The sequence below is a fragment of the Actinia tenebrosa genome, unplaced genomic scaffold, assembly GCF_029948245.1.
Source record: "Actinia tenebrosa isolate PJP-AT-01 unplaced genomic scaffold, QUT_ActTen_1.0 PGA_scaffold11__36_contigs__length_13525064, whole genome shotgun sequence".
Lineage (NCBI taxonomy): Eukaryota > Metazoa > Cnidaria > Anthozoa > Actiniaria > Actiniidae > Actinia > Actinia tenebrosa.
Window position 1 is genome coordinate 1084867 of NW_028292571.1, and position 15473 is coordinate 1100339.

The 15473-nt window shown below is 36.8% G+C and overlaps 3 protein-coding genes across 3 annotated transcripts; 1 reads left to right on the forward strand and 2 right to left on the reverse strand.

Moving 5' to 3' along the window:
• Nucleotides 1–1239: 1239 nt before the first annotated feature.
• LOC116306147 (COP9 signalosome complex subunit 8) lies at nt 1240–5693 on the reverse strand. The gene is made up of 7 exons (XM_031716194.2): nt 5601–5693; nt 5456–5517; nt 4163–4211; nt 3928–4057; nt 3189–3296; nt 2921–2983; nt 1240–2294 (listed from the first exon to the last, which is right to left on the reverse strand). The coding sequence occupies exons 1-7, from the start codon at nt 5661–5663 to the stop codon at nt 2212–2214; spliced, it is 558 nt and encodes a 185-aa protein (XP_031572054.2). The 5' UTR covers nt 5664–5693; the 3' UTR covers nt 1240–2211.
• A 56-nt stretch (nt 5694–5749) lies between these two features.
• Nucleotides 5750–9662, forward strand: LOC116306146 (peroxiredoxin-5, mitochondrial). Its single transcript, XM_031716193.2, has 7 exons — nt 5750–5881; nt 7352–7486; nt 7951–7992; nt 8709–8798; nt 8993–9031; nt 9214–9269; nt 9496–9662. Exons 1-7 carry the CDS (start codon nt 5870–5872, stop codon nt 9599–9601), a joined length of 480 nt encoding a protein of 159 aa, XP_031572053.2. The 5' UTR covers nt 5750–5869; the 3' UTR covers nt 9602–9662.
• A 263-nt stretch (nt 9663–9925) lies between these two features.
• LOC116306149 (uncharacterized) lies at nt 9926–13110 on the reverse strand. Its single transcript, XM_031716196.2, has 2 exons — nt 12328–13110; nt 9926–11819 (listed from the first exon to the last, which is right to left on the reverse strand). Exons 1-2 carry the CDS (start codon nt 12833–12835, stop codon nt 11413–11415), a joined length of 915 nt encoding a protein of 304 aa, XP_031572056.1. The 5' UTR covers nt 12836–13110; the 3' UTR covers nt 9926–11412.
• Between the last annotated feature and the right edge of the window lie 2363 nt (nt 13111–15473).

A 15473-nucleotide genomic window follows, 5' to 3' on the forward strand; every position in this document is an offset into this window, starting at 1 on the left:
TTTCTATGAATATATTCAAAGGCGCGTACAATCATGAGGTGGTTTGTATGAGGTGTAAGGGTGGTCACCGCCAGTGTTTTTCACGTTCTCGGTGGTTCTTTTACTTCCCTCCGATATTGGTTTGTAATGATGAAGTGTGGAAACATTACATTACAAAGGCAGCACTTTCTCGTCAGTTATCTTAATACCCTGAGTGTTGGTCCGGCCGCATTCCATACTACGAAGCTATAAGCAATGGCAGACTGGAGTGAAGAAAACGTTAAAATTAGTATATGTAATAGGACTCCATGCTGTCCAATTAAGAAATAATTGGACGAGGAAAATTCCGAGGACTGACAAAATTGGATGAGGCCGTAGGCCGAGTCCAATTTGGCAGTCAGGAATTTTTCGAGTCTAATTATTTCTTGATTGGGGAGCATGAAATCCCATTACCTATTAATTATATAGCTGCCTAATTAATCCCATATCAACAAGACCTGACCAATTAATGATGGTAATTGAACTGAGTGGAGTGCAATTTGGTCTGAAATCAAACGCGCGATTACAAGGATACGATTTGGGAATAAATCGCACTCCTTTGAACTAATCAGATTGCAGGATTTGGTAGTGATTACAAGGTGGATACGATTAAGAAAATAATTGGACAGTTACCTATATGGGATTAATGAGAAACTGTATAATTATTATTGAAATTGGCTATGCAGTAACGAGAAGTGGAGATTAAACAACGAGTAAACGAGTATTTGTGCCTTCAGCGATGAGTGAGATGTTTGACTACAGCGCACTAAGGCCCTCCCAAGTCTTTGCCATTCCTTCGAGCATGCGCAATAACTGCATAATAGGGATATAGGGTATAGCACTCCTATCTTCCCGATGGAGTCCCGAAGGGACGTGTCAACACTTACAACGCTTCGTGTGCTGCTCGTCCCACGTCCCTTCGGGACTTCATCGGGAAGATAGGAGTGCCCGCATGTTTATTTACCAGCGGTTATCGTTTAATTTCCAAGATGGCGGCTGAAATGTACGAAAGCGATTAAAAACGCGCTAAAAATAGAGAGAAATCATTCTTCTGTGCTCCCTTGGTATACCTTGAAAGAAACAATAAAAGTAGAAAATTTAATATTCCACTCAAAATCACATAGCTCATCGTAAATGCGCGCGCATATTGGCTAGAGGGTATTTTATCATAAAATCTTAATTATTTCCTAGTAAAAACTCCAAATAAACGTGAACTAAATATTCCATGCTACTTTCCGATAATTTTATTTTATTTTTCACTGTTTTAACCGTTTCGTATGGTTCCCATATATCGGCGGCACGCGTGCGATAACATCGCCGGTTATTGCCCCAGTCATGTCTCAAGCAGCCTGAGACGCCCTGTGATATAGAGCCGGTTATGTCGGCCACACGCCTGCGATGCCACTGCAGGCACTACCTAGGACGCCATTCATGGAAATGTTATACCGGCACGGCGAAAATCGCGTAAAATTACAATAATTGTTGCATCAATTATGCCAGCGGAAAATATCGCAGGCAGATGGCCGAAAGCCCCGTTTACACTGGCGATTTTTGCGGCCATTTTTGCTGCCATTTTTGTGGCAATTTTCGGAAATATGAAATCTTTTGTCTCATCCTTCAAAAGAGACATTCGTCTAGGAAAATCCTGGTATCCTGAAAAAAACTTTACAAGTAAACTCTTTACCATTATTTATTATGGACAATATCGCAAAAAAATGGCAGCAAAAATCGCCGCAAAAATCGCTAGTGTAAACGGGGCTGAATATGTTTCCATATTCATTGTACGTCGCAGGCGAGTCTGGGACTATCGCGGACACCGCCGACATGCTGTAAAACTTGAACTCAACTCAACTTTGGCAGGCATGCCGGGGGCAAACCTGGACAGTCTGTGATGCCGCCGCCGACAAAGTGTTTTCATCATCGCAATGGCATCCAAGGTAGTATCTGCGGTGGCATCGTAGGTGTGTCTTTGACCCATGGAAATCAGGCTTGATATTAGTTTTCTTTAAGTATTTTCAAATGAACAGCCTTAGAGAATTCCATAATAAGAACAACTTCGTGATTAAACATAATATGTACATTTTAGATTGTCTCAATCCTTTTAGCTGAATAAACATCCTATTTTCTCTTCTCAAGAAGCAAGGTCTTGTCATTTGTTGGTTAAGCCGAACATGACGGAGTGGGAATTTTAGTTTAGTTTTCCAAGAATGACACATAGTCAGTTAATAGGCCAAGTTCTTGCTCACTGGTCAGTGGAATCTCCTTAGCAACAGTATCTAGGAATAAAATATGAGTGATAATTTAATATTATTTCGAATAGGAAAACTAGACCACAGGAAGCCCACTTCATATAAAAAACAAGACTCTCCAGCAACAAAAATTCCCCCATGCAAATGGAAAAAAGAAAAAAGAAAAAAAGAAAAAAATCTGAAACTTGGATTTTCTGCTGACTTGTCTCGTAGCACTAGCTGTTAAGATCTTAACATCAATGTCATTTTTTAAATTTCTTATTGTCTTATATTAGTGACTGACTAGTGACTAGTGACTATTAAGTTTGAAAAAAGACTGCGTTTAGCTCTAGTGGGTTACCTGTGGTTAAGCATACATTTTTTACATTTGGTAGACCTTCATTTACCAGATGCTGAGGCCTCAACTCCTTCTTAATGCATTTTCCCTCTTTCAATAGGCCTTTCCCGAATTCACTTGGCTGGTCAAGAAACAATGGTTTCAAGTTGTGGTTGGACTTGATGAATAAAAGAGTCAAGTTCAGTCTCGATTTCAAACCATTGTTTCATGGTCAGTCAAGTGAATTCGGGAAAGGTCTATTGTATTGTAGTCCTGAAGGCTTTTCAGACTTAACAAAATGCTTTTATTTCAAGCAGTTACAAATCTCAAGCAGTACCTGGTTTTTTCGGATTCAAGAGCATGTTGTTTGTGTCAAAGATCCATCCACGGCTTTTGGCAACTACATTGTTGAGAAATAAACAAACACACAAAAGGGGAAAACAAGAAAATGTTAGGTAATTATTAATGATAATGAATTTTAAATATTCAGAGGCAAATTAACTTTCAATCAGGGTCAGAAAATGGTTGTCTAGTTGGTGACCAAATTTGTCCTGAGTCTGTTTGCTAAGTAACAGAAAATAATAGTATTTTTAGCACATATTTACCTTCTATAGCAGACTCTTTTGTCATTCCCATGTACACCACAAAGTCATCCACTTTTATATAGGTGTATGCATTTCCAATTAGATTAAATGCTTTTTCTTGTAATTTTTCTATTCAAAATCAAGAATATTAAGGGTTAGTAATAATAATAATATGATAATGACCCATATCTGATAAATACTGTTGCTCAGGCAATTACCTCTGTCATGACTGTATGCTTATCATAATGATATTACATGTATTCCCTTATTGATGGTTTGCAACCATCCCCAAGAGAGTTAAACAACAGAGACATGTCAGCCATGCTGCCATTATTGACAATGAAAGCTAATGACAAATCTATTGTCAATTACCACCAACGGTAACGTAAGCCATGGTAACGTAAGATGCAAACAATGAATTTATACCTAATTTATTCCTTTATTAGTGGGCAGCTGCATGGGTCCTGAAATTTCCTTCCCTTAAAACAAACCCCTATTTAGTAGACAACTCTGTTTGGCAGACTTCAGGCAAGGTTTCAATGGTGTCCACTGTCAAGGGCGGATCCAACAGAAAAAAACGATGCTTTTTTATATTGTTTTGCATTGTGTTGACGGAAAAAACTCAATTAGCCCCCCTAAATTCAATTAGTCCCCCCCCTAAACTCAATTAGCTCCCCTAAAATTTTGGCTGGATCCACCCTTGACTGTTGAAATAAAGCTAACACTGTAAACAGATTTTCTAAAGAAAAAACTGGCTGACCTTTTAATGATACCATGTAAGTCTGGATTAGAGGTGACCAATCTTGTTGTAAAGAAGAGTAAATATTGAGGTAATCTCTTTTCCACATATGACATCCCAAAGTCCATAACTTTGAAAGCTCAGGGCAACTCTTTGGACGAAAAGGTAGATAAATATTATGTACATTTTATGTAAAAAAATATCCACATCAAGTTGAAATGTGTTCTTTAAATTTGCTTTTAATCAGAGATCTTACTGCTTTTACATCTTCTGGTATTCTTTTCCAAAGAAACTTTGCATTACAGCTGTTAAAGAAAAAGAAAAAGAAAAAAACAGATCATATTTTATTATGAAAGTCATAAGTTGTGAGAGATGTACATTCATGTTAAAAGCTATTATAATGGAGATAAAAGTATTGGGTTATCTGCTTAGCACTTACACTTACATGAAAAAGGAAAAGATGTAAAAGGAAAAATGGGAAACGTTTCAATAATTCTTGAATACTCCTATTTCAAGATGTTTTGCTCAGCCTCAATTGTGTACAAATGTGTTCTTTTCTTCAATTAAGGTCTGTTGTATAGTAAGGAATACAAGTACTACAGAACATTTTTATAAAAACTGTGCTTTATTAGTGAATGAGCACAGTGCTGATGCTATCAGCGTGCCCAAAGTGCTGCTAGATCCTGCAACTGTCTTTCTCCTTGCGTAAATAAATTCAATACTGAAATAAAATTAGTAACTATGTAATAAAACAAATAAAACAGCTTTTTTCTGTGCTCCATTCAGTAATAAAGCACTTAGAAAGCACCGTAAGCACCCAAGAAGTAAGAGAAGCACTCCCCTATGGCTCGTGCTTCTCCTCACACTTCTCTCATGCTTGCGTCACTTCCTGTGTGTTTTATTACTGAACGGAGGACAGAAAAAGCTGTTTTATTTGTTAAATACGAGTTGATTAAAATGCCACAGGTTTTGGTTGAATAGCTGAATATTAATATAACTCACAACCGAGTCTGAGCAAAGAGAACTCAAAACTGGAGTATTCTCATTATGGAATATTGTTTAAAAATGGCAGTGTATTAAGCAAGTGACAGCTGAAGCTTCTGAACTTCACAGCATTTATAATCCTCAACATTTTTTAAACAATGGCATTGCCTAGATGACGGTTAGGGTTGGGTTGGCATTGTAGTAGTTCTTTGGCGCAGAAGGTGCCAAGTTTGATTCTTGGTGTCTTCAATTAATTTAATTAGTGAAGTGAACCAAAAGACTCATGTATTCAGAAACCTATGATGTACTTTGTTAACCTGTACACGACGATAGTACCAACAAACGGGTTTGCATCGTACACAAATATAAATAAGCTTACATGTACATCCTATCTACAGTACACCGTTTTTGATTCAAACATCAAAACAGTTAAAACACCAAAAACAAAAGAATTATCCAAAAACCATTTCAACTACGTGCCAAAAATGCTTCTTCAAAGCAAAAGAATCAAAAAACAACAATATCTAAATTAAAAACGTAGAGGTACATATGAACAAATGCTTACATGTCACATTGAAGCAGATAGATAGCCAACAGCTGTGTGTAAACCTCTGCATTTGCAGACCCCTGTGCAAACAGCAGGATAACAGTAAGTACCAGAAAGAATATATGATAAAAATATACTTTAAAAACGTAGAAATTCCCCTTACATCTAGTTCTAATTCTTCAAGATTTGAACAAAGTTCCTCAACATTTTCTATGTGGACCGCCATTTTCAATGGTTTACCAAAAAAACTGCTGACCACTATTCTGCTTACTCAATATTAGCGAGAAAGTATCGATTAGTAAACGAGACATTATTGATTGATTAAGTCAGTCATGCTCGCTGTGCCGAGGAAGTTTGGTTCTTTTGTGCTTCCAGGTATTAGTGTCGGTCCTGAAAGCTTTGAGAAACTTGAAAACGTCGGCTTTTCTAGCCATGCCTATTAAGGTGAGAAAGCCACCTTACGAAAAAAATTGGCCAGCTATAATTTCAGGCTTTAGTTATGTTTTTATTTAAGCGTTAAGCTTATCAGAACTTCGCGCGTTGAGGTCGTGCACAATTTGCTGCATCAGGCTGCATGGTTGGTAGCATCTCACTTGAGACTGTCCTAGCTGTCCTATTTTAGGAGGTGATATAAGCTTTTCTGTGTTTGTTGATTCACATAAATAATCTGTTTGGATCAAATAATCATCTTTACGTGGTCGTACTGCACCTATCAATGTCTTGCCCCAACGGGGGGAGCCCGGGCATACACAGGCTATTGACATAAAAACCTTGCCCATGACAGGGGCTGCTAGGCTTTTATTGACACTTTTTTTCGTTTTCAGAGTAAAACCCTCAAAAACAGCATTTTTATATGGCCCTTAAGAGGGGCTCATTGACAATTTCTTTTCAAAGATGTCAATAGCCCCTGGGTATGCCTGGGCTCCCCCCGTTGGGGCAAGACATTGATAGGTGCATACGATAATGAACATTTGCTACTCTTGGGATGTTATTTCCTGTATCTTTGTGTTTTAGTAGCATATATTATTATTATTATTACATAACAGTTTTTACAATTTAAGTCATCCTTGAGTAACTCTGGGTCAGGTTCACTTGAGGGAAGGGATGCATATCTCCTTCACTCTAACTTTGTAGAATAAAATTATTTTACATAAAGAAAAAAGGAATAGTCTTTTAGATTTATTAAGCTTTCAGTAAAATGTATAATTATTTGGGTTTTTATAAGGTTTTAAATTAATGCTGTATAAAGTTGAATGTACACTGGTCGCTAGCGGTATCCTGATATCCTTAAACGATTCTTTTACTTCATGCTATACAAGCTGTTGGTTTAGAAAAGTTTTGCAGGTACATTGTTAGGACCCATGATAAGGGGGGGGGGGGGGGGATGAAGAAAAAGGCTGGGTGGCTGTTAGTCTCCCCTGCAGCCTTTCTTATTGCACCATGCGACACTCACTCCCCTCTAACTAGTGGGGTAAAGTAAAACTTTCTCTAAAAAGCTATATTAAACAGAATCTAATGCCTATTCCAAAAATGAAAGGAAAAGTGGGCTGTCCCAAGCTTCTTTTTGAGATATTGAATTCTGAATATTTCCATCTTGACTTGTAAGTTTTTAAAAGAAAATGGCAGAAACCAAGCTTTGCGCAAAAAATTCATAACACAAAAACTAAATAAGCTAAGATTGCTTTTTAGCTGTATTTTTAGGAAATCCTGTTAGATGGCCGTGCAAAATATTAGGGTTTTGTCCTGTTGAAGTTCAAAACGTGTATCGTTCCTTAATGAAATTTTGAAGTTTATTCAGCCGTTTTGAGCAGTTTTTGTGCGCACACACATGCACCATTAGCTCTAACTGAGCATTCAATAGTATGCAGTCACCTTCATATTTATCAAGGGAAAAACTTTTGGCCTTTTTTTAAGGTTGGTGACAAGCTTCCATCAGTGGAGGTGATGGAGGGCACACCTAAAGACAAGGTGAACATTGCCAAACTTTTTGAAGGAAAGAAAGGCATTTTATTTGCTGTTCCAGGTGCATTTACACCAGGGTGCTCCAAGGTACTGTATAAAGATAAACATCAACGCAGTAGAAGATGCATTCAATATTTAAAACCTTTATCTTGACTAAGAGGGAGGGGCTGGAGGGCTTTATTCTCTTCTGTTTTACAAATAGACCCCTTGTATTGATTTCCCAGAGGAATTGTTCTAGGGGACAAAACAATATGCCGTCTTTTCTTATGCAAAAAAGTTTATTGTTTTGTCCCCCCCAGAATGATTCCTCTCAAGACTCAGTGCAAGGGGTTTATAACCACTAAGGTGTAAGTCTCATCCCCCTAGCTGCCCCATCCACAATAATTCATCCATACTAGTCTACTGAGCTTCACTTTCAAAGTGTGTTCCATACTCCTTGACTACCTTGTACTAAACAATATCGGATTTTTGCAAGTAATTATAGTTGTAATAAGAATAATTTAGTCATTTGGTGTATTGTTTTTAAGTAATACGGTTTTTATAATCGACAGACTCATCTACCAGGGTACATAGCAGACCATAGCAAATTAACAGTAAGTTGTTTAATTAATGAATTAATCTTTTTTTACCTTTTACTAGAACAATGCTGTTTGACTTTAGGACACTAACCTTACAGTACATGTATGTAATTATCTGGTCAAATAGTCATAGACAATTATTAGTGGAATTTTTATAAAGGGACTTTGGAAAAGTTTGGTTATATATATATGTTATTTACCGGCCAGGAGGTCCAGATAGGGAAAAACTGTGCCCGAGGTCTTGAATATACGGACAGAGGCTGTTAGGCGGAGGTCCATTTTCAAGACCGAGGGCACAGTTTTTCCCTATCCGGACCAACTATAGGATGGTAAATAACTTTTTTTTTTTTTAACTTGTTTTTGTAATCATTTTGTATTGTCGTTTAGCGGCAAAGGATACCGGACCGCTCACGGGCAGATACTGACAAAATACCGCCCACTCAAACAGCCAATCAGAACGCACGATTTTTTAGGATACTGGACCGGAAAAAAATAAAAATGGTTATTTCAGAAAAGTTAGTCACACAAATTGTTTATAAGAGAATTCGATTGAAGACTGTTTAGGGGCCCAAGATGGTTAAGTGTTCAGTAACCCATCCATTCCTGTCTCCTTCTCCACTCCCCTTGAGACCAGTTCGTTTTGGTCCTACATAGGCCTTGCTCGTATACAGGGCCTGTTTTTCAATGTCATCTCAAGCATATTGCTGCTTTTTACATTCTTGTCATTTTAGGGCAAAGGAGTGGAAGTCATAGCTTGTGTTGCTGTTAATGATCCCTTTGTGATGGCTGCATGGGGAGAGGCACATGGAGCTGCTGGAAAAGTATGTGAGCCATTAAAACAGGAAGATATCTTGTTGAATTTATCTCGTTATGCATTCAACCTTATTGGTGACCTTGGTGTGATTGCTTTTGGACAATGCAGTATAAGTGAATGGAGCGCAGAGCGTACTTTGCAAAGAAGCATGCAGCGCTATACTACACTGAAAACTAATATGTAAACTTGTATTACTTTCAGGTGCACATGCTTGCTGATACAAATTGTGCGTTTACTAAAGTAAGTAAGAAAATTGAAAGACTATCTGGTGTTAATAAATATTAGAAGTAGTTATATAACTATGTGACTGTGTACTAAGATACAATTGTTTAATTTGTGATTTTTCTTCTTCTTTTTCTTCTTTTTCTTTACTAATATCAATATCAATATTCATGTTATGATAATTTTGAATTTGACCACAGGCTGTAGACATGGAACTTGATGCAACTCCATTTCTTGGCAACACTAGATCAAAAAGGTAAATGCATCTTACATTCTGCAATTCTTGCTCAGCTCTACCTCTCTTTTCTCCCAAGGAGTTTTTTATTTGAGCAAAGTTAAAATTTGTCGAGCGTAGTGAGCAAGCAATGGAGTGGCACCCCAGTTAAGGTACGCAAAGGGCGGCAGACTTAGCAAAAGTGTATAATAACAACAACTGCACTTTTTTTATTTTGACTGCAATGTTTTTTATTTTCAATGTTAAGGTATTCAATGGTGATAGAGGATGGCACAGTAAAGCATGTCAACATTGAACCTGATGGTACTGGACTGACATGCAGTCTTGCTAATAATATTCTTAGCCAGCTTTGAAAATGTGTGCAAAGTATTGGCCTCTAGGTGTGAAGTGAATAAAATGCTAATTGGGTTTTCATTTGGCTTGTTTGATCACTTTCTTGTGCCTTACTATGCTGGCCTCCTGCTGTCAACAATTTCATTCTTAGCCTGAGTATCAGCCATTCTCTTTACCAATATAGACTCAACCTTGCCTTTCTCCTTCCCTCCATTGCTCTCTCCCTTGAAAGGGATCTTGCATTTCGTTGCTAACATTTCTTTCATTTGAATTTTTCTCAGAGTTTTAAATGTTTTCTTAACCCTGCTTTAAAAACGTGATTGATAATATCTACTAGAGTAAACTTAGTCAACAAAGCTTTTAATTCTAAAGTGAATAATGAATTAGTACTTCATATTAATAGTACAGATATCACAAAGATACATCATTAAGAAGCTTTTGCTGGCATGTACACACCATCACCTGTGCCTTTTAATATTTGATATTTATGTTGTAACATCACAGGCAGCCCAAGCTTGGTTTCTGTGGTGTCCTGTTATAAGGAAATGTATGGGGAATCATCAAAAATTTCAATAAAACCATCAAAACGTGAAATAAAGCCTCGAAATTTTACCCTATCATTGAGAAATAGCACTTCTTTCGCTCTGCGTGGTTATTTTTTGAATTTAGCCCGTTTTAAGGATTTTTTCCGCCACCAGTAAGAAATAAGAGAAGCTTATTTCTTACTGGTGGGGGAAAAAATCCTTAAAACGGGCTAAATTCAAAAAATAACCACGCAGAGCGAAAAAAGTGCTATTTCTCAATGATAGGGTAAAATTTCGAGGCTTTATTTCACGTTTTGATGGTTTTATTGAAATTTTTGATGATTCCCCATACATTTCCTTATAACAGGACACCACAGAAACCAAGCTTGGGCTACCTGTGGTAACATTATAGACAACGTCATTATTTAGTATATATAGAGGTTATCAGTCGGCTAAGCATCTGATACGGCTGTGCAGTGGCGGATCCAGGGTGGGTCGAAGGGGTCCACGGAACCCCCCTTGAAGGTTTGATCTTTTAAGTAATAGAAATATGTCTTATATAAATTTTGCTTAAAAGTTAATGTTGAACACGAAATGATAAATATTTGCTGTTGTAATGTTTAATTTACTAGATAGTAAATTACCGTAGGTGATCAGAGCCAATTTTTTTGTCAAACATCGACTAAACAAAAGAGAATTATACACTGTTTAAGAAACGGAACCCCCCTTTGAAAAATCCTGGATCCGCCACTGCTGTGTAATTCTATGAGTCACGGAGTATTTGGGCGAGCCAAGATACATGTGAAGAGTAAAAATGCAAAGCTGTATCAGATGCTTAGCCTACTGATAAGTTGTTTATCATTTAATTCTGCAAATAAGTGCTCAAACTCTTTCTAAACCTTATCCTACCCAGCGCGAGCGGATGAGAAGTGCTGATACGGTCTCATATCAGGCATGTTGTTTTTCCATATCACGCACGTTATTTGCAGAATTAAATGATAAAGTAGCAATATCATAGACACTTTTCAAAATTGTCTTGATGCAAGGCGCTAACAGGAAAATACAAAAGAAATAGTACAAATCCTATATTTAGAAAAGAGTGCGGGATCTGCTTGGAGTTGTATTTATCTTAATCACCTCACGTTCAGAATTTCAAAAGTTTTCTATTGGTTTATTTCCATTTTATACCCTTATCACCCAATTAACCAGTAAAATTACAGAGATGGATGCTTTATGTACTCCTCCTTTTTTAAATTGCATAAGAAATCAGGGCATAGTGATATGCAGTAAATGAAAGTGTCTACATTCTACTTGTTATTCAAGTTGTATTTCTTCCTTAGCTTGTCTGTTTTTCCACCAGTTGATCCGTGACGTAGCATGATTGGCCTTCGCTTCATGTCATCATCATCATCACTCGTATCAGAATCGTCCAATCTAGTATAGCCTTCCCTTTTTAGCAGACGTAGTATACAATACATTACAGCATAGGCGAGTATTGGGGTCAAGATGAATAGTATTATAGGAAGCAGTACAATGATTTCCTTCACATGTGAGCAACTTTTGTAGTACCATTGGTCTGTCGAGCAGTTAGCAGGCTTGAAGCCATCTCGGGGGTAATAGCCACACACCTTACTCGACTCACACCAGTAACAAACGCCATCAGATGTACAGTCTTTGCAATTTGGTTTACGTTCGTGACACGGTGTGGTAAACCCTGTTGCAATGATAAACAACAAATAAAAAATGGTGAGGGACGCGATGCAGTGAAGGAATGTTGCGTGCTACAGACCATGACATTCGACGCGTAAATATCCAATAGCTTTTAGAAGATTTTCCTAAAACTTGAAATTATTTTTAATGCACTCTATTATCTGTAGTGCTTGCAATCGTAATTCTTTAAAACTTTAAACTGATTTCTCTTATTATTACTACTGTTGTTGTACAAATAAGATCCTCATCATTCAATCATTATAATTATGAACTTGTTATGTGCTCAGTAGCAAAATTAAGAGAGCGAGAATATTTGAGTAAACTTTCAAATTAAATTAGTATCAAAATATTTCTTTAATTTCGTTTAGAAAATCAATAGTCAATTTTTTTATAAGTTAGCTTGAATTTTCAAGATCGTGCTTTTTAATTTAAGATAATATTTTCTTATTAAGATCTTAAGGCGCGTATTAATCTTGAGTGTAAACTAACTTCTTGTACTTGAACAGACTTACCAGAATAAGTACACTGATTTTTGTACCATGATTTGCTGCCACAAGAATCTGTAGTAGAAGCACCAAAATAAGGGATACAGGATTGCTTTGTTTTACACCAAGCACAGAATTCCAAGTTGGTACAAGTTGAACAGTTGGTTTTAAGGTGGCATAGGAAGCTTGCGTTCAGAGTCACGTCCTTAACATCAAGAACGTAAGATCTCTCAGCCTGGTATAAATCTTTAAGTTGGTCTTCGAGGTTGTTTTCTTGGCAAGCGAGCTGGTCTCTTGAAGAACAGTGTCGGCTTGACTTGCAAACGCCACCAGACTCTTCACTATCACTACACCATGTACAGGATTTCTTCCGTAAACACTTAGCACAATTTGGCACCTCTTGTTTGCAAGGACTGTAGTCTTCTTGTGACCTGAAGTAATCGTAGAATCGCATATCGTATTCTGCAGGATCCAGACTTGAGTCATGAGTGGCAAAACACCCCACTATTAAAAACAGAAAGAGTACCACCTTCATCCCGCCAAAATATCTTCTATCCTGAATAAAATAAAAATGTGCTGGTCGGTATGTTTATATCTGCTCCTTAAGCTTATATTATAGAAACTGAAGGCTATTTGAATTTCCAAATCAAATAAGGGCCATGGTATTACAGCTAGCGAAAAATACTACTACTTATTTGTAGCTGAATGTTAACTGAAGAGTACTTAACAGGCCAAGTAGCCGGTATAGCAATTGAAGACCAGCTAAAAAATGCGCTCAAAATATCATTAATCACCCAATCATTTGACGATCCTTAAGCAATTGTTAATTTAGCATACTTACACTAGATTATGTGCATAAGATAAAAGCAGATTAGGCGGGCAATGTGAAAACAAACCCTCATGCATCAGCGCGCAGTCATGTCATCCACTCAACCATTAATAATAGCCCGCGCTAAGAAAACACAGAGAACTACTATATAAGATAGAGTGCAAACAATATATCCGTGAAACACTAATTACTAAATTGTTCAAAATAGTGCTAATTAAACAAAAGAAAACAATAGAATTAGCATAAAATAGTGTAAGGCCCTGGCTAAACGAGGAAACAAGTTTCTAGAAACATGTTTCCCGCGCGCATGTTCCCCGATGATTCCAAGTTTAGCCACATGCGAAACATTGCTACGTGCAACAAATTTTGCTTTCAAGACGCAAAAATATTTCTGCTGTGCGGCAGAAACATTTCATGACCTCCCAGACGTAATTCATCTTTGCAGCATTCTGCTTTATGCAGATGACACGGTATTGTTCTTCTCTAGTTCAGATGTCTCCATAATTGAAAAGAAGCTGAATAATGAGTTGAATGCAATCGACTGTTGGCTTAGGGAAAATAGGGTTGTATCGTCGTGTACGGGAATTGTCAGGGGAATTCTATTCAAATTCAAATTTCAAGTCGGCTAGTAATCGTACCCTACGATAGCATAAATTAAACTATAATAAATATTTATGTGCACATGCTGATGATACATCGTTTAAATATGACTAAAAAATGAGACCAACCAACCGAATTCACTTCGTGGTCTAGAGAATAGGTTTAGGGTTAGGGTTGGCATTGTAGTAGTTCTTTGGTGCCGAAGGTACCGAGTTCGATTCTTGGTGTCTTCAATTATTTTTTTTTTAAGTGAGTAGAACCAAAATTTCTAAGTCCCACTCGTGTGTGTTCGGAAACCTATGACGTACTTCGTTAATCTGTACACGACGATAGTACCGAAAATAGTCTATTCTTAAATGCCACCAAGACTGAGTCCTTGCTATTTGGAACTTATGCAAAGTTGAACAATGTAAAACATTTTGATATTCAAGTTTATAGTACACTCGACAAAATTACTCGACTCTGATTGGTCGAGAGGAGTACAATTATAGCGTTAATTGTACTCCGTAGGAGTACCGAATTAAGTTGCTATGGCAACACGGCCAAAACAATGTCAAAACAATTATTTTCTATCATTTTGTACTTAAAAAACATATAAATAAAATTTCAAAGCCGTAGGAACTAATCTTTTTTATGCATTTCAGTTGCGTGATGGACTGAAAATCGGCCGCCAAATAGACAAAGATGAACGGCGTCGCTTCGCATTTTTTACTGAAATTTTGTTAAGTGAACTATAAACAAAAAATCGTACGATCTTCTCGTACAATTTGGAATTTATAGACACTCGTAATGTTTTGAAAGTTCTTTAATTGTACTCGCTTAAAGGCTCGTGCAATTACAAGAACTTTCAAAACATTACTCGTGTCTATTAATTTCCAAATTGTACTCGAGATCGTGCGATTTCCTATACTAATGGACAGACCATTAAGCGTGTCTATGAATTTAGATATTTGGGTGTTGTATTTGAATAACATGTTAGCTGGAATGAACATGTAAAATATGTCTTGGCAAGAGAATATAGATCCGAAAAGAAAAAAACCGTCTTTCTCACAAACAATTTTCGTTTCGAAAGACATTGTGATAAATATATATTTCCATCTTTTGTATACATTAACCGGAATCATTTTTTATTTATTGATACTTGTTTTCCTTCGTTGTCAAATTAAAAAAGTTCTTCACTTCAGAAGTATGTTTTTAAAGTATTCTTCGTTTGCAACCTGGAATAGGCGTCATAGCCGCCATGTTGGAAGAATTTGACAAAAGATTTTTCAATGAATTCTTTTGCTATATCTTCCAACATGGCGGACATCCCTTTTGTTATTGTGCTCTCTTGGGATTGATTGCAAACCAAGAATAAATGTCTAAGTTGGCTCGACTTTATAACGCAAGGTTTTTCTTTCTTTTTTTCTTTCTTTCTTTCTTTTTTTCTTTCTTTCTTTCTTTCTTTCTTTCTTTCTTTCTTTCTTTCTTTCTTTCTTTCTTTCTTTCTTTCTTTCTTTCTTTCTTTCTTTCTTTCTTTCTTTCTTTCTTCCTAATTACGGCATTGCAGAAAATTCATTGAAGTGGTTTAAATCCTATTTAACTGAGCGAAGACAGAGATGCAACGTGAATAATACATTATCTACTATAAAACAAACCCTTTGTGGAATTCCCCAAGGGTCAATCCTAGGTCCATTATTATTCATATTGTATATTAATGATTTACCAAATAGTGTACATTTTTCAAGTACAAGAATGTACGCGG

Coding starts and splice junctions, on each gene's coding strand:
- LOC116306147 (XM_031716194.2), bottom strand. CDS start 5,663: ATGGCGGTCCACATAGAAAATGTTGAGGAACTTTGTTCAAATCTTGAA. Junction 3,297..3,927: donor TTACATGGTATCATTAAAAG/GTCAGCCAGTTT, acceptor GATTTTGAATAG/AAAAATTACAAGAAAAAGCA. Junction 2,984..3,188: donor AAAAGAGTCTGCTATAGAAG/GTAAATATGTGC, acceptor TCAACAATGTAG/TTGCCAAAAGCCGTGGATGG.
- LOC116306149 (XM_031716196.2), bottom strand. CDS start 12,835: ATGAAGGTGGTACTCTTTCTGTTTTTAATAGTGGGGTGTTTTGCCACT. Junction 11,820..12,327: donor AAATCAGTGTACTTATTCTG/GTAAGTCTGTTC, acceptor TCATTGCAACAG/GGTTTACCACACCGTGTCAC.
- LOC116306146 (XM_031716193.2), top strand. Junction 8,799..8,992: donor CACATGGAGCTGCTGGAAAA/GTATGTGAGCCA, acceptor TATTACTTTCAG/GTGCACATGCTTGCTGATAC. Junction 9,032..9,213: donor CAAATTGTGCGTTTACTAAA/GTAAGTAAGAAA, acceptor ATTTGACCACAG/GCTGTAGACATGGAACTTGA.